This window comes from Pavona decussata, unplaced genomic scaffold (genome assembly GCF_977016875.1).
Source record: "Pavona decussata unplaced genomic scaffold, jaPavDecu1.1 SCAFFOLD_53, whole genome shotgun sequence".
Taxonomy (NCBI): Eukaryota; Metazoa; Cnidaria; class Anthozoa; order Scleractinia; family Agariciidae; genus Pavona; species Pavona decussata.
In genome coordinates, this window is record NW_028145475.1 from 384,275 (window position 1) to 405,638 (window position 21,364).

Here is a 21,364-nt window from a genome sequence, read left to right on the forward strand (position 1 = left end):
AGTGTCTATGCCAAGGACCGGTACCTGAGTTCTACCCTTGGAGATAGTGCCCGTGGTTGGGCACCAAAAACTGAAAACGCCATATTCAGACTAGTGTCCGTAACCGAGAAGCGGAGCCGGGCGCCTAGTCTGAACGCGGCCTCGGAGATATTCTACAACGAGCATGTTAAATTCAGGACACACTGAAACGATTCACATTTTTGCCATCTGCAAAGTTGGTCTTAGAACAAAGGCTCTATCTGATACGAAACGGTCTTGTTGTTCGGTGTCAAAGACACAACAACACGCCAGTTGAATAATGTTGTGATATTTAGAGTCAAAATCCAACTCATCACAAAACGGTTTTCATGCCGGCTGGTCCATGCATCCAGATCGGATTGAAAATATGAAAAGTTGGTTCTTCAGGGTAGATAGACAAAAAAGTCCACATAACCCGGCGAAAAATCTTTAGACCAAGGCGTCTAGCTCTATAAACATCGTTTGGATGCCATTTCTCGTAACACCACCATTCCTGTTACCCAGTATAGTACGTTGTTATTATACAAAGGCCAGGGTTAGACTGTAGAGAATCTGCGGGGAAGAACGCAAGATATTCGAGGGACATGTCGCGCGCACGAGCGGCAAAGCTGCGAGTAGCGCGAGACCCGCGCGCGCGCGACTCCGAAATGTCGTGCTCGCTCAGTTTTTTGCGTTCTTCTCTGCACATTCTCGAGCAAAAGAGAGACTGCTCGCAGTCTACATAGGGCTCAATTTCTAAAGAAACTGTGGTGCTGCATTGGTTGGGGAGTGGAAAGGAATATTGGTTTCACTCTGGGACGAAAGGCTAACGCTCGAAACGTCAGCGCTCGAATTCCTTTACGGTGGCCAAATTACCTTTTCGACTCAGTTGATAGAACCAAATATTCGTTAATATTACTAGCAATTATCAAAGGTTAGGGAGTGCGTTCGGTTATCTCGATTCCAGGCTCGTTCTCCTTTGCCAAGTTGGTGATGATGTCATCCACCCCTGCAAAATGTGCGGAGGATGCAAGATAGGTGTCCCAAAATTCATTGTCCCATACAATCTCTACTCCAATCTGTATTAGGAGTACGTTCTTTTTACGACGAACGCAATAAAGTGAAGTCATTTTCTTATTTCAGACCGGCTGTGCAAGTTACACCGCCCGCTAAGAAGACATCGGTGTCCAAGACTCCTCCTGACACGACCGCACCCAGCAAAACCCCTCCACCAAAACCCGCACCCAAACCCAAACCGTCACCCAAAACAAAGGACAGTGAGGTAAACGGACACGTGACATGTTTTTTTGCATATGAACGTCAAGTGAGCATGCTAAAATGGTAGGAAAGATAGCGATTGTTGTTTCATCGGGTTGGACACCTCTGTAAATGGTAGTTAGGAAGTGATGTTTTATAAGGACAAATCTGAAAACCTAGAACTCACGTTTTCATGGTTAGCTTAGTCCCCTTAACATTTGCTGAAAATCTGTTGGTTGCTACATGTAGTTCGTACAAGGCGTTGCTGTTTTCGTCAGGGTTTATGTAGTTGAGGGGGCGTCACTGGCGTTATGAAGGTTATTTCGGCTGATTACGTTTTTTTTTTGTCACTATAAAGCAATGACACAAAACAATTAATTGTTTAACAATTAATTAACAACGGCATTTTAATTTGTTTCATCCTCGCAATTTTTTGTTTGAAACAGGAAAATAAAAAGTCTGGTTGGATACCTAAAGGGTAAGGATACATTTCGTTATCGTAGTTTTTCCATTTTGAAATTAAAAGCGCGGGAAATATGCAACGGGTGACAAGCGCGGGAAAGGTGCAACCGTTGCGGAGAAGGGAGACAAGCGCACTTAATTTGAACAGCGCTGTTTTCAGTGCAATATATCGAGCATGTTTATACGTCTATATGTCGGCTTATGTTTTGCGAGAGTGGATAGGAAACTGCTAAATGGGTTTTGAATTGTCTTTTTAGGGGAATCAAGCTCGGCTTTCCCGGATTTCTGAAACAGAAGCACAGGGATCGCTCTTCAACGGCGACGGACACAACAGAAGCTTCCGCTGCTTGGTACACAAATGATGGTAAACAAAACAATAATTTGTCAGTATACTTTTTTTTTGGCTTCACTAGAAATAATCAGCCAAATGTTGCTTTCAATGCAAATAAAACCGATACGAAAGAAATTGTTCCAATTCTTAAAACATTTCATGTAGTTTTGTTCGAGGTTCCGTTGCAATGATGTTTGATTATTTGTTATTTGTCTTTGAGCGTTTTGGAACCGGTTTTAGAAAATGTTATGTTCCCCCTCAAATCGAGGGTAACCACGCATTTTTTTTAGAAATAATCAGCCTTTAATTTGAAAAAAAAAAAAAACTTATGGCATACAGTGTTATGTGTTTTAACGCCTTTTGCAAATCCTAATTATAAATAGAATGCGTGGTTTCTCCCCAGTTTTCTGTTTGGATTCCAATAGCCCTTGCTAAGATCTGCTTTTCCCGCGCAGCATAGTCAAAAACAGCGAAGAAGCATTACTGTATTAGGAGGCATCTTCATAAAGTATTTATTTCAAGACTTAGGTACAGATCTTCCTTGCCTACCTGAGGCTTGTTTTTGTGTTTCAGTAGATGAAAAGAAGAAAAAAGGTGATTCGCCCAAAGAAAGTAGAAAAAGGGCTGCTTCTGAGAGGAAACCGGAAGTGAAAATAGAAAAGAGGTCGACGGACAAGAAACCGGAAGTATCCAAAGAAAGAGCCTCCTCAGAAAAGAAACCGGAAGTGAAAATAGAAAGGAGGTTGTCTGACAAGAAACCGGAAGTATCGAAAGAGAGGGCCTCCTCAGAAAAGAAACCAGAAGTATCCAAAGAGAGGGTCCCCTCAGTAAAGAAACCGGAAGTGCCCAAAGAGAAAGTTCCCTCTGAGAACAAACCGAAGGATCCACCAGCTGAGATAAAGCCGGAAGTAACACCAACTGAGAAGAAAGCGGAAATGCCGATGGAAAGGAGACACTCCGATAAGAAACCAGAAGTGGTGAGGCCTATAATGGGCGTGAAGCCGTTTTCTCTTCCTCGTGATAGGGCCACTACGGATACTGGCCACCGTCCTGTAGCCGCTCAGCCACGTGACAGGGCAACTACAGGTGATCAAGCTACGAAGCCTACCGCTGAAGAGCCCGCACCAGCACCTGCACCAGTAACTGCTAAAAAACCGCCCAAATTTGGAATTGGGATAGGCGGGGCAGCAGGCGGAGGGCTATTAGCTGAAATAAAGCTGAGACAGGAGAGGGCTGCCAGCTTGGGAAGGGTGAGTTAATAAAGGACATACACACTCTGATCAGGCGTCTTTGTAAAACTCATTGTGCCTCACAGCAATCATCACGTGCTGTAGAGTGGTTTTCAATTGAGTGTCGAAAGTAATTTCGCGTTTGCTTCGGTTTGCATTACTACGCTCTGTGATCGCTCAACAAAACTCGCGCCACTCTCTTAACCAATGGGAATCCAAACCAAAACCAATCTTGTTAAAAACAGCAATTCGAGGCTCCATTTCATTGCTTTCATAAAATGTAATGACGCCCAGTTTTGCCCCGTTCAATGGCTCAAAAAAGGAAGCGACAGAGTTTTCATTGCTGCGTCAGTGAATCGTTAATGCTAACGGCGTTCAGAGTTTGGGCAGCGCCGAAAAATATGGTAGTCTTGGCGTAACAAGGGCGTGTGAGGGTCCTTCCCATAAACCCATGCGTCCTATAAATGTAAGACTTCCGCCGCTTTCCATTTCTCAGAACCGTCCGGCCAGATCGTTCAGTTCGTAAACGGAATGTACCAATTTGAAGGATAAGGTTTATCTTAGTCCTTCGAATTTCTTCGAAGTAGCACGTACCATTTTCGGAGTGGTTATTTTTCAAGATTTTGCAGCACCATCCGTTCAAACTGATGCATTCGATTTACAGACTGGCCGGCCAGGCCGGCCAGTTCCGACAAATGGAAAGCACTCTTAGACAACTGGTTCTAGTTGGACTCGTAACCTTGTCTTCGTTCTCCACAATCTGAGTGCCTGAAACAGACAAAACTTACGAACACCCTGTCGAAATTTTCCTCGCTTTGCTTTGCCTTAGCAACACACTCTTATTATTTTAATTCAGTTTACGCTGTTTCAACTTCTACAGAACAAAGCCGCTGAAAAGCCAGCTGAGGACAAACCAGCAGACGAAAGAGACACCGGAAATAAAGAGGCTGGATCGGAAGTGGCTAAGGAAAGGCTTGTGAAACCGTCGTCGTTTAAGAGACCCAGGCTACCGTCTGGTACTCCGCCCAAACCCGCTCCCCGGCCGAAGAAAGAGCCAAAAGAAGCGAACAAAGAGGAAAAGAAGGAAGATAAAGTACAAGAGAAAAAAGCGGAGGAAAGACCGGAAGAGATTAAGATGGATAAACCGGAAAACAAGAAACCGGAAGAGAAGAAGGTCGATAAACCGGAAGAAAAGAAACCGGAAGAGACGAAGGTGGATAAACCGGAAGACAAGAAACCGGAAGAGATTAAGGTGGATAAACCGGAAGAAAAGAAACCGGAAGAGGGTAAGGTAGAAAAACCAGAAGAAAAGAAAGAGAATAAGAAAGAAGTAGAAAAGAACGAAGAAGAAAAAAAGAAAGACGTGCAGGAGGAACAAGTTGAGAAAGTCAAAGAAGAAGAAACGCAACCGAAGATAGTCGATGTAAAAGGAAGGAAGCCAAGTGAAAAGGAATCAGAGCAAGACGCTGAAAAATTGGAACAGGAAAAGCCAGAGGAAAAGAAAGAAGTAAAAACTATTGAAGGCAAAAATAACGTGGATGGAACGACAGAGAAGATTGAAATGCGGAAAACATATAAACCAGCTGCCGAACCGAAACAAGAAGGTTCAGTGGACGACTTGTGGTTGAAACGAGAGACAGGTAAAGAAGCTCTCAGACCTGGGGGTCGGTCCAACTCTCTTAAGGTACAACGAAGCACCTCAACGGACAAAACACCCTCTGTTCGGTCAGCAACTCTGCCGAAACCCTGGTCTCCCGGGCAGGGGCCGTCAAGCATGCTGTCAAGAAAGCTTAGCTGGGAACTGCCTAAGGTCAGTAGTGAAGAGAGCGCGAGGGGAAAGTTGGAACGAAGTGAAAGCAGAGGAGAGGAAACTATACAGGAGGATTCTGAGGAGTGAGTATCTCTATCCTTTTGCCCTTTTTGGTTGACCTGCTTTTGAGTTTTTTGTGTTTGCTGTTAATTTGTTTTTTTGTTTGTTCGTTGTTGGTACATTTATTCATTTGATCTAGAGCCATGGGACCTCTCATGGCTCTTGATTAAATTAATTAAACAATTTACTTATTGGTTTCTCTCATTTTGTTTGACACTGTTTCATGCTTACAAAGGCTGTGTAAGCAATTAGTTTTTTGTGGTTAGTCTCCAGTTTGAAATAATATAAAGAATGGGGGTGTAGTCTTCAGAAATTATTCGTGAAACGTTTAATATTGCCGTCAGTTATCTCTGCGTCCGTCTTTGGTAAGAAATAGGTTTAGTCCAGTGATTTTGTAGCTTAATACCCTCCCCTCTCAGTAATTAGTTTGATACTTTAAAACAGAAGGCACGCATATGATATAATACGTCTATTCGTGTTTAGGCCTACTGCTGCCACCACGGAAGAAGAGAAAACACTGAAACAAGAAGAACGCAAAGACGAAGCTACTAATGATACAAAAGAAAATGGCGCGATAACGAATAGACCTGACAAGGCAACCTTAGAGAACATTTTAGCTTCCGATGGCGAAACACCGTTGTAGACTCAATTTGCTTTTATGGCAGTCGAGTCTTCGGTCAGCAACAACGCTGGGAGAGTTTTTGGGACCACTTAAGCTGCGAGCCTGGTAACAGTCCAGGCCGAAATTAGGCCTAGAGCATTTGGCCTTAAGCACTGATTTGCCGCAACTTTTGTGAGAAGTCGGTTCTATTTGGGGCAACGGTGACTGCAACAGAAACGTTGCGAGGCATGTTCATTTCAGGGCATGTTACATTACGCATCGTTTCGTGCAGCTTGTGTTAAAATGGCGCAGCGAAGTTGCGAAACAAGTTGCAAGAAAAATGGCCTAGTGTAACACGTAACAGCGCCTTTAGACTTCCGGCTGTTGGCTAGAAATCTAGTTGAAAACTTGTTACAAACATTTAAGAAACAAGGGAAGGGAAAAAACCTGTAGGAATGTGGTCCCAAAATACTTAACCCATTTACCTCGTTCCCATTCCCCTGGGAGCAGGAATTTGATAACTTGAAGGTTTATCTGAATATTGAGCTCATTTGTAAACTGGGCATTGAGAGTCATTTGAAAAGGTTTTCAATTTAATTTGGTAATGAATGCTGCCAAGAAGGTGTAAATGTCATATTTCTTGTGTCTAGAGATTATTTTACATTACTATATTTTTTACTCATAAAAGTTCGCTTTGATACGCAGTATATTCGCGCCAAATTCGCTTCAAACTTAAATGTATTCTAGCAAGACCTGGTGGATTTTCCTTAGCGTAATCTTGAAACATTCATAGATGAATGATTTCTGTAGGGCAATTGTTTTGAAAAAATTGCTATATATTAGACAAAAAAAATGCGTTAAGTATACACCTCACAGCTATTTAGGGTTCATGGGGGATATGAATGCTAGTCAATAATTGTATAACACATGCTTTTATAAACTGCAATAAAGTGTATCTACTAGATAGGATTTAATATAAGTATTAGCATCAATGATAAATTTATATTTTTGTTTGTTGCTGTGACAAACATCAGTATCTTACATTTAGTCCATTTTACGGTCGAAGATTCTGTAAAGATGGTTCATAATTTCCACGTGTGACCAACACACCACGGTGATTTGATGTAATCAAATCTGTGCTTTTTGGCAATATGCCTTATTCACGTGTAGTCTCGTTTGGATGTTTTGGGTAAATTAAACATAAAGTGACCTTGTAAAGCCCAAGTTGTGATTGCGTGCCAAGAAAATATGCAACTTTGAGTTACTTTTTAGCTGTTTTCTTTCCTCTCCATCTAGTGGATAATGCCATCCACCTTTTGAACAACCAAGGCCAGGATCGTTAGGGAATCCTAACAAAGTACTGAGGGGAGGGGAGGGTAACTCTAAAATGGACGAGCATTCCATTCAGCAAGGGTGGGGAGGGAGAGTAACTGGAAGTACTCGAACAGTTGATAAACCGGAGCTAAATCCAGGCCGTGTGGGCCACTATGCTCCAAGGGCTGGTGGTTTTCATCTAAACCTCTACATAGGTTCTTTACTGGGCTTCAAGCAAGTGAGACATGTACACTCTTTGATCTAATGAGGCAAAAAGTTCAGTGGGAGCCCCGCCCTACACCTCCCCCGCCAAGGACATCCCTGTTATTACGGCCGCAAACTTATCGTGTACACTTCAGAACTATTGAAGATTTAACTCATGGTTTTTAGTCCATAGGATGCTTTGTAGTTTTCGTCGTTTGGAGGCATCACCTGAAAGATATTGTCAAAGTTTGTCCACGGCGTTTGTCTTTTTAATAGAAGCCTTGCTTCAGGGTTTTCATTAAGGATCTGTTGTCTTTTAAATCTTGGTATCATATTGGCAGGAAAGGCGCGATAACAACCTGGATGTAATGTTTGGTTTGTTCCGTTTAACTTGGGAGTCGAAATACTTACGGGAATCAAGCGCTAACCTAACAAACAACTTCTTGGGAACAGTTTTGTCTTCCCATCGTTGTTAACTCGGTCATGCAAACTTGTCAAGCAAGACCACCATTTCAACACACAAGGGGAAGTATCACGCGAATTTGATGTCATTTCAAAACCCTAAAATGTTTGTCTGTTAGTAGAAACAAAAAACAATTGTCTTGTTCCCAGTGCAATAGAACTGTTGATTAATGCTTCTGGCCAGAGACAGAGAAGGTCGGAATGGATTGAAAGAAAAAAAAAATGTTAAGCTAACTGTTTTCAAGTTTTCGCATTTTTGTTTCCAAAACGCGCTAGAACAGATCACGAGTTGTTCCTTTCAAGAAGTGAGTTGATTTCTTTCCTTTCGTTGTTCTAGAATTATTTTGTAGCTATGTCAAGGTCTTATATCACTGTTTTTAACCAAAGAGATCAAAAACCCCATGATACTTCCCCTTTAATCTTAGCGTTAATTGCCCTTGTTGCACCTAGACAAAGGTATCGCACATTGGCGAGTTCTCAGACAGTCCATCCGGACAGGACTGGAGGTCGCGCAACTTATCAAGCAAGACCACCAAATGCGACACACTATGATCACATTTTATTATTTTTTTTAATCTTAGCTTAAATCGCGCTTGTTGCACCTAGACAAAGGTGTGGCACACATGGCAGGTTCTCGGGCAGTCCATCCGGACAGCAGAAGAGGTTGCACAGGATCCCATGGGTAACTGCTGACACTCGAGAGGCTTGAAATCGAAGCAGTCAGAACTCTGTCGCTGAACTTTCGCATCCGATTTAGCTGATGGAAAAAACACAAGGTGATTAGTTAGCAGTTAGAGTTGTTGAGTGTCGAAAGTAATTCGTGTTTGCTTTGGTTTGGCTTTACTACGCTTTGCGGTTGGTTAAAAAATATCGCGCCAGTTTCTCAACCGGTGAGAAGCAAGACCAGAACCAAGACCACGCCCTTCTGTCGAAGCTTTCGTTTCTCGCGCTCCCACGCGCCTACCAATTTTTTTTCGACTTTGCAAGCCTCCACGTAGACTAGCATTGTCCTGGTTCTCGTGTGCAAATTACTTGGCCAATTTTGGGCTGGCATTTGGCATTACTTTTGTACATACTAACACAACAGTTCCCTTAGTGTCGTTAAATGGTAATGGTAAGAAGTTTACCTCGCCGTTTCGCGGCTCGAAAATATCCACCGCTTTAAGTATTTATTGGTGAACAATTGATTGTTATATTAGAAAAGTGGTTCCACTATGAATCATATAAAAGCATATAGGTCTTGACGCTTTTCGAGTAACATATAAACATTTTTGATCGAAATTCAAAAATATATTGCTTTAATGTTTAAAATAGCTGGTGGGCCGGCGGAATGGGATCAAGCATACAGTGGCCAAACGAGCACTGAAAACAAAGATCCAGTTCGTTCGCCGGTAAACGAAAGGAATCAGTTTTCCAGTGCTAAGAAAATTTGAGCTTGCACTATGCTGAAGAAAACTTCAGATTTTCTTTGAAACTAAATCCGAATTTCTGAGGCGATTGAGGCATTCTGAACGGAGATCCACCAAAATAAACCGTTGAGTGCCGCTGTTGGATGCATGCGCACTTGAACAGCATTTAAGTTTGGAAACGGATTTTGTCCACAGAACCACAATGTGCCTCGCGAAAACTGACAGTGATTTAACTGAGGAAGTCTGCTCTACAGCTTTCATTTAGTATGATTTGATAGTCCGGAAGCCAAGACCCCAAAATTAGGGTTTCGTACAATGATATGGGGTCAGAAAAGGTTTGATAGCGGATTTTGATAGAATAAGACCTGATGATCAATGTCAGGTAGTTTGTAGAGTGGAATTGTGGTATAGGTCACGAGTTAAGGGAGTATTTTTATCCGCCACCCCTTAAATTCATAGAAACGAGGCTCAACCATTTGACCACTGATAATGCCTAAATTTAACGTTTATTATGCCTGGAATCTTCAGATATAGTTACATTTTTGTCATACGAATCCCAATCATGCTCAAAACATGCAAAACAAGGTCACGTGACTGAGGACGTGACAGCCTAGAGGCCAAAACTAGCATTTTAGAGCTATAAATAGCATATTTAACCGCCTGCACTTCCATCAATAAAATTTATCAATTATCAATTGATTTTCTGCTATTTTTATGAACAGATCGTATGTTCTACAGTTTCAGTCAAATTCTAGCTTATTTAGCCTGAAACAATAAAAAAAAAATTACCATTTACCAATTACCATTATTTCCTTTACAATTTTTTTGCTGATTAGATCCTTCACTACAGGATCCGGTACTTTTATTTTCTCACGGTGGTCCTTGCCAACACAGTTTGTCACTGGTTTTTACTGAACCATTTTTGTCCGTCTACGGATCAATATGAAAACGAGGCTCAGTCAGGTAACTACTGTTTACGGCTGTACCTTAAGTTGTTTATGAAGAAAATCTTCTGATATCGTTACCTCTTATTGATGTAACGGCCAATCATGCTCACATTAAGCAAACTAAAGTCACGTGACCCCCGAGAGGCTAATTGTTATCGCTTTGATCGTGAGCTTACGCGGCGTTTAGTCAAATATGGCCCGAGCCCAGGGGCCACACTCACATATTTTAATGACAAGGGGGGGGGGGGGGGGGGGAGGGGTTTCGCAAGAAAACTGAGACGATCCGTTTCCGAAGAATACTCGCAAACCGTATAATTATAACAGTGTTTTATTCGATCTGAAATCAAATTGTACAATATAATTTACTTAACTAAATCAATTAATAAGAAAAACGTAACAAGCAAAACAAGCGAAGCGAAAATAGCTGAAATAAGGCTGTAACAATTATCGGGCCATGCGGTCGATTCCTCAATGTTCTCATTGTTCAAAGGCTTACAAATTCTGAACTAGCAAAACTGAAATAATTGATAAGACAGTAAAAAACAATGTTCACAAACTTACTTCTATGGCGAGTTTTCTTAATCTTTCTTGATCGGGATAACCATGAAACTGTGTAACGGGTGAGCAGTCAAATACAGTAAACGTGTCCAATACAGATCTCAGGTAAAACTAAATTACTTAATTAAAGTTGAGCTAAACAGACTAAACATACTAGTTTACGCTTCCGTTTGGGCGTGTGCGAAGCTACCGCAAGTTCCTTAGTCATAAATTCTTTTCATACATGTCATAATTCGCTAACTACGTTTTGTCCACGTTAACAGGGGGGGGGGGGGGGGGGGTCCGACAGAGGTTCATATTTTATACCCCGAAAAATCCCAACTTCAGAATTTGTCTACCCAAAAAAATCCCTCAGTGTTTTTGCATCAGCAAATTTTATTATTTATCTTCTGGAAAGCTAGAACATGCGAACTTCAACTTTGGTTTTGGTCAAAAACAAAACTATACAAAAACAAATACAAAAAGCTCGCATGACTGTTATATGAATATTTCTCTCTGGATAAGATGCGCGTGGAGTGCCGGTAATTACTTTTCAAATAGATTAAATTCTCAGAAATATCGCGTAATACCACACAAGCGGTAAATTGCGCTTATGTTATTGTTGATTTGAGCTGATGAAAAATACAATACCCAAAAAATCCCTGTGTTGTTTTCGCGACCCAAAAAAATCCCGGCGTCTTTCATAGACCCAAAAAAATCCCTCTTAATTTGGTCAAAATGTCAGACCCAAAAAAATCCTTCGGCCCTCCCCCCCCCCCCCCCCCCGTCATTAAAATATGTGAGTGGGGCCCCTGGGGGCCCGAGTTTAAGCTGCTATAAGCTTCTTCTTATTATTATTCTTTCAACCTCGTAGCCAGGGTCTTGGGAACGAGGTTAATATCGCAAAACGTTGCAGATTGTAGAAAACGCAACTTTGTATTCTAAACGGTATTAAAACAGGAAAGACTTGACAATACTCGTACTAGTCTCCCTCGTAGCCGTTCTGTGTCTCGGGAGGAGCGTTGCGTGACGAGACACAGGCTGTGAACAGGCTCCCAAGTGGGGTATAGGGCGAAAAGAAAAATTGGCGAGCCGGGCGAGCGGAGTGCGGTACGGGGACTCGATTTTTCTTTTCGCCCTATACCCCACTTGTAATTGGGAGCCTTCGCAGGCCTGACTCATACTTGAAAAAACGCGCAAAGAAAGTTCGTTCTCTTTGTCACGTGAGCTTGTTTATGTCTCCCATGATCCACTACAAGGGGGGGAGGGGGGAGTCCACGTGTGTTCCACGTTGCCCTTACTAACGGGAAACGAGACAGCTGCTCTATGATCGAAAGATTCTAATATGGCTAATGATATCGGTTTAGAAGAAAGAAAGAGGATTCTCGCAGTTTCTTTGCCATTCGACGCCTTGGAAACCCCTGAGTGGCGCAAAAAGAAGGAAGTATCTGTTGAGGAGATGATCACTGCAATAATGCAGTATCGCAAAGAATGGGAAGAGAAAAAGGATGCTTACGATCAGCAGCTAGTTGAAAGAGTTCGCGAAGAATTTCTCATTCAGTTTATATTCCACGTGAACATGGAGGAAGAAAGTGGTTTTTCGACTTTTGAAGAGACCGAGAGTTTCCTGAGAAGTTGTTACTCTCGAAAACTAAAGCGTTCGTTCTCGATCAAAGAACAAGAGACTATAAACTTGAAAACTGCATATCAGTTCTTGCTTGAAAAAGTCATGAACGAGGAACGTCCCAGTGATTATGGACTTATGGAGGCAAGTTTGCTTCAAGAAACACATCGTATTTTGATGAAAGATATTCCCTTACCTCAGAGTGATTCAACGAAGCACGGTGAATTTAGCAAAAAGCGTAGATTTACAGTTTTTAAAGGAAAAGAATACGAGTATAAAAACCCGCCTGACATGGAAGCTGCTGTTATGGAGTTGCTCGATCAATGCAATGGCATGTTTGATCGTTGTACCAAAGGTGGACTGAAGGACTTTGATGACCTTTACTATCTATTCAAGTTATGCGCTTGGATGTTGATGGAACTCTTAGATCTTCACCCGTTTCGAGATGGAAATGGAAGACTTTGCCGTATTTTCAGTAGCTATATGTTGTCAATCTTTACGCCATTCCCCACCCTAGTCTACAATGTCTGGACAGATTCCTGCAAAGATGATTACAGGCAGGCACTGGTTGATGCAAGAGAACATGGGAGATTCCCCAAAGCTTTAACGACGATGATAATCGAGTGCAGTTATCATGGCTGGGGGGAGTTTTTTAAAAAACTTGATGAGCGGTCGACATGTGGAGAGGAAAAGTAAAACTTGTTAAAAAAGCAATACTTGAGAGATCACTTTCGTAAATCACTGGTGCAATACCAGCCTGATGGGGATACCTGCCCAATGAAGTGCTTTTTATTTCGAAAGCTTAAACTTGACTTGTACTACCCATCAACTGTGGTAGCTTAGTCTGGCAATTAACTTATCGGCCTCAGGGTAAACAGGTTTGCACATTTTTTTATTTTCTTGAGTAGTAAACTACATGTATATTTACTTGTATTCAATATAGATTTGTTTAAAAAGGAGGTTATATACATGTAGTAGAAGCTTTAATGAAAGTGTATGCGGCAATACCCCCAACCCACTCAACTGCCCTCCATCCCAGCCCCACCATGCAATGGTATTTTCCTTCCCGTCATGTTTTAAAGTATGTAGCTCATGAAAAGAAAAGGTACTCCTTTGTCCACCTGTGCCATTATGACACCCTTGCACCTCTGAAGCTACTTGGCTTGCTTGTGTAGATCACTATTCGCAAGGTATGCAGTACATGTCAATCATAATGGATGTCATTGAAATGAACAAAACAAACTACCCCAGTGGGAGTAAAAAGTTTCCCCACTGAAGTTGTCACATGCAGTTATTATCACTCAACACATAAATCAAGCTTTCTTTTTGAATTCCAATAGCTCTTACCTCTGTATTAGTAGGGACCGCCCTTTAAGGATGGTTCGTACCAAAAAATATATTTTTGTGCTGTTTAAAACTATAGTGGAAAAGCACATCTTAGCAAGGGTTGTTGGAATCCAAAAGGGAAACTAGGGGTGACCAAGATTATAGATAATCAAGCTTCAATTTGGAAAAAAATGCTAGACAGTGTTATGTATTTTACATCTTCTTAGAATTCTTGTTATTTAATATCTTTCTCCCCAATTTTCTTTTTGGGTTTCAAAAGCCGTTACTAAGATTTGTTTTCCCATTTAGTTATAAACTGGACAAAAATACCTCTGTATTAAAAAGCAGCATCCTTTATGTTTTACAATCATCCTGAAATTTCAGTCACCAATATTTACAGGTCATTTCACATATTAATCAAAAAATTCACAGAGATATTGTAATAGCCTACCAGATATAATATGGAAACAGAAGCTCAGAAAACATAAGTCTGCAATGCAAAGCAGAATAAAAAATTTTTACAGATGCCTCATTTTACAATTTCAGTACTTTTTTAGAAAATACATTTTGTGATGTCTCACACAGCAATGTCACATGAAAACCACTTTAGATAAGTGCAAGGGGGGACTTAACGTAAAGGCCATTTTACCGAAATTTACATGGGCTTTAATGGAAATATCTCATTCAAGTTTCAAGCGATGCAAAAACTCTATGTTCATCCCGTAAATCTATGTTGTGGGGTGTTTTGTGAATTTTGGGGTGATTTTTGGGTATATTTGGGAGTTTTTCTAGAAGGATTGGTTAAATTAAGAGAAATAAGAAATATTGAAGAATTAGTGAAGTTTTAAAATAAGAATTTGTAGTTAATAATTAATAGACGGATACCTAGTTAGACCACTAGCAACCTGGGGTGCTCTTGCGTGGGTATCAACTGTCTGTTAGTGTTCCAAAAATCATTTTCTTTCTTCTATCCCTTCTTAAAACCACTTCAAATTTCATTCAAATTTAGGTTAAGTCCCCCCTTAAGTCATTTGCCTCAATGGTGAGCTAGCCTCCCTCGCAGACGCTCTTTTGGCTCATCATGCATGAGTCAAAAGAGTGTCTGCAAGGGAGGCTACTGGTGAGCATTCTCATAGAAGGTTTCCAACCCTTAAAAATGTGGTAGATTTCTTTGTGGCAATTCAAATTCATTCTCTCTTTTTGATCATATTTTTTAACTAGTTATCTCTTGTCACTAAATTTTTTACCATTTACAATGCAGAGCCTACTTTTTTAATCTTTTTAATAATTATGTAATTACTATTATTTCTAATATGACAACAGAAGGGTTTTGATCTCAGAGACATGCCTGACCGTTTGTGTAATAAAAATTTAATGGGCAAATCATCTTTGGTATTGCCGCATACCCTTACCATTCTTGTATAGCAGTATGTTTATCAGTAATTTCAGCAACTTAGTGAATGGCACTTCACACATCAGCCTCTTCATGCAGCGACAAAGAGGGATCTCAAAATCCAAAGTTACATTGTTAAGTAGCCATTTTTTTAACTTGCTGCCTGCACTTAAATAATCAGAACCCTGGAATTTGTATAAAAAGTTGCTCTCGCCAGTGAAATCATAATAGAATCTGTACATTACTTATATTGCCGGGGTTTCTGTGTACTGCTACACCAAGTATAGCATCTGGTTCCTACTTTTTTCATGGAGTGTCAAATATGCTGATTTTTATGTATGATGAAAAAATTTAGAAATGCATCAGTCCAAGGAGGTTTGTGTTTGAGATAAGCATAAGTGCTTGCAACATGCACAGGCACAGTGGTATAAAATTATTTGGCTGCAAAAATTTTGAATCTAGTACTCACCTAAGTAATAGTAGAATAATTAATACTTATAAATTGTAGATTTTTCGTTTAACTAGATGGGAATTATTTTGATTAAGTTACACAACTTAATTAAAACTGATACTGATATTATGAAAATGCCACAGAAAACAGCACTATATTCTTAGTACTGTAACAGTGCCTTCAAGGGCCTTAGTGGAACCCCAGGCATCAGTGTAAAATTAACTGTATGAGTATCATGGTTAGAAATTTGAAAATATGCAGCTTTTTCTCTAGTTGGAGGAAGTGTTTAGTACAAAGGATTTTGTAGGAAGCGAATTGAAAGGAAATTTGGGCAAAATGCTATAACAGACTCATAATAGTGTAAATTTGTTGCCATATTTGTTATTATAATTATAATTATATTATATAATAATAATAATAATAATAATAACAACAAATATGGCAACAAGTAAATATTTTTATTGCCAAAGTGAAGTGAAACACTTTAAAATAGCCTTGTTAAAATTATTACATCATAAGATTATCAAATAAAGATGCTTAATACGTAACTTAATGAACAATTTTCTTTTAATGCATTTTCATCCTTTTATGGCTGATGTCACCATTGTGTAATATATTGATGTAGAATTTTATTTTGCGATTAAGAGATTTGTTGTGTTTGACAGGAACTAATTTTAAACTACAGCATCCCACAAAAAATGGGATTTAGCTTTGGCAAAAGCTAAATCCCATAACCGATTTCAGTGTAAGACTCAGTGTTGTCGCCGTCCATAAAGCCATTTATTCGAATTAATTAGTTATTGCTCTAGCATGGCTTTTCAAATTGATATCTAGTTTTTTTATTTGCTGGTGTAAATCTTCCCGTGCTTTTGAATGATGGCAATCAGCATGATGTTCCTCTTGTACACTGCTAGTTGATGTTTTTATAATCACATTTACAACTGTTTTGTTACTCTTCTGTTCTGTTAATGTCACTTTTTGATGTAATGCACCCCCTCATCTCTTTTCAACAAATCATAGTTTTATGTTGTTGAATTTTATGGTGCTAGCTTTTTTTAAACTGTTTTACTGCATCCAAGTGACATTGAGCAGAATTTGATTTTTTAAGAGTTAGCTGTTAGTTTGTTATTATTTAGAAATTTAGTACATATTTGTGTGTTGTAGAGCTGAATTCTTTAAGTTGAAGATACTGTAAAGTCAATAATAATAATAAGGTGCTATAGTTACCAAAGTAAAATAATTTCATTGCCAATTCGAGTGTCACATCTTGCACATGAGTAAAATGTAATATCGATGACAATCAATCTCAATTTATTGATTGATGGATATTGGAAATTGATGGATATTGGAAATCGAATTATCACAAAACTGACGTGCGTTATCGATAGATCATAGATTTCCAATATCAATCAATTAACTGATATCGATTGATATCTATTGTAATTGATGATCAATTTAATAGATTTTACATGCCGGGTCATACCTTCCTTTTATGTTCCCGTTGTGGAACCATTTGCTGTCAAAAAGGAACGAGCTGTTGAGGGAAGGGTTGTTGCTTGAGGTGTTTAAATAATCAAGAATAACCCGGCTTATCAAAGAGAATCAACCAAATGTGATTAAATTAAAGTAATGGGGCTGCAACTGAGGCAGCACCTCAGTCTACGAAAGCAGGCCCGTAGGGAAGTGGGGTGCGACGGGTAACCCCCACTCACCCCCCACCTGCACACACACACAGGCTGCAGAGGTCCATTTTTTTGTTGACCAACGATTTAAAGAAAGTGAATTGATAAAAAATATAGATAGTATAGTTCTGTTCTGATTCAATTGTAGTAAAAATGAATTAAATATGCAAAAAATATGCACCGTCCATTGCATCTATCTGTGAACACAATGGCATACAACAGAGCCAGCATAAGACAAGAGAGTCTCTCTTTACTGGCCCTTATACACATCTACTATCTAACAGACATTGATCTGGAAGAAGCAGTTGGTCCGTTTGCTAAGAAGTACCCATTAGGAGGCTTTAGCCCCAGGGGGGTACTTCCCTATATGGGCTATACGGGGACTTGCCGCTGGATAGGGTATGGTTTTTGGCGTCTCTGCCCTGAACGGGGTGTATAATTTCAAGCGAGTCTGTCCTGGACCCGTCCCACACAGGGTATGGTTGCAAGACTGTCGTCTTGTATTTGGCAATCCGAAATCAGAGACGTTAGTCTGTATTTAGTTTAGTGAACAATGCTTCACGTCAATTTAGTTTCCACTTAAAGTTTCACCGCTGTTAATGCGAAATTTTGGGATTTTTCGCCATCGCTTCTAGGAAGTGTATTATTTTATCTGTTGTGATTGGTATTCGCCTTTCAATGCGTGGAACATCACGTCCGGTAAGTGCAGTGGGCCTTTGTTATTACTATTGCTAATAAACACTTTTGTAACACAAGAGATAGATGTTGTCCTTTGTCCTAAATAGGGTCTAAAAATAGAGGGCGCTGTCCTACACAGGGTAGGTATTTAAGGTTATTTTCGTCCTAAAGAGGGTCAGGGTTTCAAACCCCCAGCGGCACCCCTATACCCAAACTTGGGTCAAGTGCCCCCCCCGGGGGGGGGGGGCTTTCGCTTGGCACACTACTGAAAGATCATGATGATCAGCACTGCTGAACAGATCATCATGGTTTGCTGCAGCAAACCCAGTGAATAAACAAAGTCAACTTTGTTTAGCAAGGGTGACACTTAACAGTCTGACGACTGACAAACCTGTGGCCCTTGGTTGGTTTCTGTGGAGGGAGGAAAACCAGAGATCCCGGAGAGAGGCGAGAACCAACAACAAACTCAACCCACATATGACTTCAAGTCTGGGAATCGAACCCGGGCCACATCAGTGGAAGGCAAGTGCTCTCACCACTGTGCTATTCCTGTTCCCCCCCCCCCCCCCCCCACCCCTTAGTATTTTCGTTTTTTTTAATAGTGACATTATTCTCTAAAATTGTAAAAAACGTATGTAAAGTAGTCTCTGCACCTGTGCTGAGTTTGAGTAATATCCACGTTTTCAACTTTGCTTTTGGCCGCCTGTTTTCATATTATACTACCTACGCACGAAATGCACTCTCAGACAACCTAGTTTTCAAAATTTGCCGGAGGCGCGTGCCCCCGGACCCCCTTAATAGCTCGCGCCTCCGGCGCAAGTTTGGTCCGTCTCCTCGTTCAGCGCTCGTTGGATCGCACCAAACCTTTCGTTCCCACCCCAGTTGAAACTATCTTGCCAACAAAGTAATAGAGCGAGTGTAGCCCGACAGGAAAGAAGCTTCCTGGGCGCAGTCCAGTCAGAAGCAACCAGGGCCTAATCTCGACGGAGGAATGGGGTTGACATTTTACCTGATATCGTCCCTGATAACATAGCCTCCCACGCAGTCGTTCATATTGCCCCATACAATTCCCCTAAAAATGACTGCGTGGAAGGCTAGTGAAATCCGGTAAGGGGAAAACGGGGAATGACTTTGCGAAATGGCATGCGGGCATCACGTGCGGAATTGCATAATTATGCGAAATACAATTTATGCAGAATAAATACTGAAGAGCGGCGTCCTTTTTAGAACTCACTTTTTGATGTTCCGGACTTAAGCCGAAAATTAAAGCATATGATTAGAAAATAGAACAGATCGAGGATTAGAAAATACAAGCCTGGGAAAGAACATGTCTTAAATGCGAAAACTATAAACAGTATTCTATTCATCGATTTCTTCTCTCACTTTTTCCTTGCCAGCGATCAGACACGTTGCTTCCCAGGATTGTATTTTCTTATCCTCGATCTTTTCTATTTCCTATTGTTTAATAGTCGGCTTGGGTCCGCAACACCAAAAAACTACTCTTATACTGTCTTATAAAATTGGCGCAAAAAAAAGACGCGCTCTTCAATTAATTTATAATTATGCCATTCCGCACCAAGTGAAGCCAGCTGTCACCCGATATATTTATCTCTGACGTCATGACGTCATGTCTGTTAATATCATGCGTATTTAAGTTTTCAAAATCAAATTCTCGTAAATTTTAAAATAGAAGTCTCTTCAGACCTCTTCATACCTATGTAAAGTTCTCCTAGGATTAATTCGCCATGGGTAAAGTAGCTGACTGCCCCGTGAAAGATCTCATTTCATTCGCCGCTCTGGAAAATCCGCCATGGCACAAAACAACAAACGCATCTCAACGGAAAACGGTTGAAGAAATGATCACTGGTATTACTGAGTATCGCAAGCGTTGGGAACAGGCAACCAAGGGCAATATCTACAGCCAAGAACTGATTAAGAAAGTAACGGAGCAGTTTCTTGTAAATTTTATTTTCCATGTTAACTTGGAAGAGGAGCACGGGATAAGCACACTCCCTGAGACGGAAAATTTCCTCAGAAATAGTTCCTTCCAGAAAAACCTCGATACTTCTTTCTCGATAGAGGAACAAGAAACTATGAACTTGAAAAATGCGTATCAAAATCTGGCGGACAAAGTAAAGCGAGAAGAACGGCCGTGTGATTACGGACTTTTGGAAGTGAGTTTGCTTCAAGAGACACATCGCCAGATACTACACGACGTACCTTTGCCAAGGGGTTTCACTCCACCAGGAAAGATGAGCAACAAACCTCGAGTAACCGAATTTAGAGGAGAAATTTACCATTATGCAAATCCTGAAGATATGGAAAGCGCAGTAAGTAACTTACTTGACAAGTACAATTTTCTGTTTGATCACTGCACCAGAGATGAACTGAAGAATTCTAATGACATCTATGATCTTTTCAAAACATGTGCCTGGATGCTAATGGAGCTTCTGGATCTTCACCCATTTTCAGATGGAAATGGAAGACTTTGTCGTATTCTTTGCAGCTATTCACTGTCAAAACTGAATCCTTTCCCCACACCAATCTACAATGTGTGGACTGATTCCAGTAAAGGTGATTACATTCAAGCGTTGGTTGAAGCCAGGATGTCACCAGGTAGACATCCTTGTGCATTAACTACAATGATCATAGAATGCAGTTACTATGGATGGGAAAAATTTTTTAGAACCTTGGATGAAGAAACTGCAGTGAACTCTAGTACTAAGAACAACAAAACTGTAAGTGGTCCAGACAATTATAATGCTAGTGCCAACTCTGAAAGGGTTTCACAGTGTGGATAGTTACAAAACTCCACTTGCAATTGTTACTTTGCCCTGTGTGGCAAATATTAAAATGTTTTGTTGTGATAGGTTCAAGGCTTCTAACAGTATATTTTTAAAGCCAGACTGAGAGAAATTTTTAAATGTATGCCGTGGATGTTACTGTTTTTTGTTGTGTTTTATTTTCATTTATCTGCTCAAGTTTAATGTGTTTGATGTTGTACAAACATTTGATCAAACTGCATGAGCGTCAATGCTCAGTTGTTACTTGGGATGTTACCTTAGGTTAGCAGTGTACAATTTTCCATCAGAAATGATTAGACCAGATTCTTTGGATAACTGGTCGCATAGAATGATGGACTCTTACAAAGCTTGCACAAGAGTAAGTGCTTCAAATGTGTCAACCTGATCTACGCTTAGTTCTTGTTTGAATATCAATCAAAGCTTTTGCGTACCAACATTGTTTTTAAGATCAGGGAAATAATGTGAACTGTGCCTCGCAACTGTTAAACTACTTTCATTTAGGCTGATTTCTATGGTACAACTTTTGCTTACCATATGCATGCGATTTCTAGAGCGTGGCTGCTGGTGTCATGCAAAAAGTCACACACAACTCTTGTCATTCAAAAGCTTGGCAGCATTCACGATTTGCCAGAGGATATTGGAATTGATAAGGTTAACAAGCCAATGAAAATTTTTGGGCATTTATTTTACGTACAACTGGCAGAAGTTTCAGGAACTAAACTTTGAAAATATAATTAAGTCTATTCAAAAGTCTTTCAATGCATGGCAATGGAGAAACCTTACATT

The 21,364-nt window shown here is 40.4% G+C and overlaps 3 protein-coding genes and 1 long non-coding RNA gene across 16 annotated transcripts in view; 3 read left to right on the plus strand and 1 right to left on the minus strand.

The window, feature by feature from the left end:
• Positions 1-21,364, plus strand: part of LOC146480269 (F-actin-uncapping protein LRRC16A-like) — a 66,160-nt gene that overhangs the window by 30,805 nt on the left and 13,991 nt on the right. For 2 of the 12 annotated variants that reach the window (XM_085109412.1, XM_085109423.1), the window contains 6 exons: positions 1,141-1,279; positions 1,701-1,732; positions 1,974-2,080; positions 2,621-3,297; positions 4,157-5,169; positions 5,630-5,802. In XM_085109412.1, the coding sequence (XP_084965538.1) occupies positions 1,141-1,279; positions 1,701-1,732; positions 1,974-2,080; positions 2,621-3,297; positions 4,157-5,169; positions 5,630-5,789 (2,128 nt within the window). In that variant the 3' untranslated portion in view covers positions 5,790-5,802. Of the gene's footprint in view, positions 1-1,140; positions 1,280-1,700; positions 1,733-1,973; positions 2,081-2,620; positions 3,298-4,156; positions 5,174-5,629; positions 7,018-21,364 lie in introns of those variants that run through there. The other 10 variants (XM_085109421.1, XM_085109422.1, XM_085109416.1 and 7 more) reach the window with 10 other exon arrangements.
• LOC146480270 (uncharacterized) overlaps positions 7,953-21,364 on the minus strand; it is a 34,379-nt gene continuing 20,967 nt past the window's right edge. Inside the window, exon 2 of the long non-coding RNA XR_014864684.1 lies at positions 7,953-8,484. This is a non-coding gene — a long non-coding RNA (uncharacterized LOC146480270). The remainder of the gene's footprint in view (positions 8,485-21,364) is intronic.
• Positions 11,929-16,666, plus strand: LOC146480271 (uncharacterized). 2 transcript variants are annotated; one of them, XM_085109434.1, is made up of 2 exons: positions 11,929-14,317; positions 14,472-16,666. In XM_085109434.1, exon 1 carries the CDS (start codon positions 11,966-11,968, stop codon positions 12,938-12,940), a length of 975 nt encoding a protein of 324 aa, XP_084965560.1. In that variant the 5' UTR covers positions 11,929-11,965; the 3' UTR covers positions 12,941-14,317; positions 14,472-16,666. The 2 variants fall into 2 exon arrangements, with proteins under 2 accessions (XP_084965560.1, XP_084965561.1); XM_085109435.1 differs by having other exon boundaries at positions 11,929-13,174; positions 13,205-16,666.
• LOC146480272 (uncharacterized) lies at positions 19,395-21,318 on the plus strand. The gene has a single exon (XM_085109410.1). The coding sequence runs from the start codon at positions 19,520-19,522 to the stop codon at positions 20,573-20,575; it is 1,056 nt and encodes a 351-aa protein (XP_084965536.1). The 5' UTR covers positions 19,395-19,519; the 3' UTR covers positions 20,576-21,318.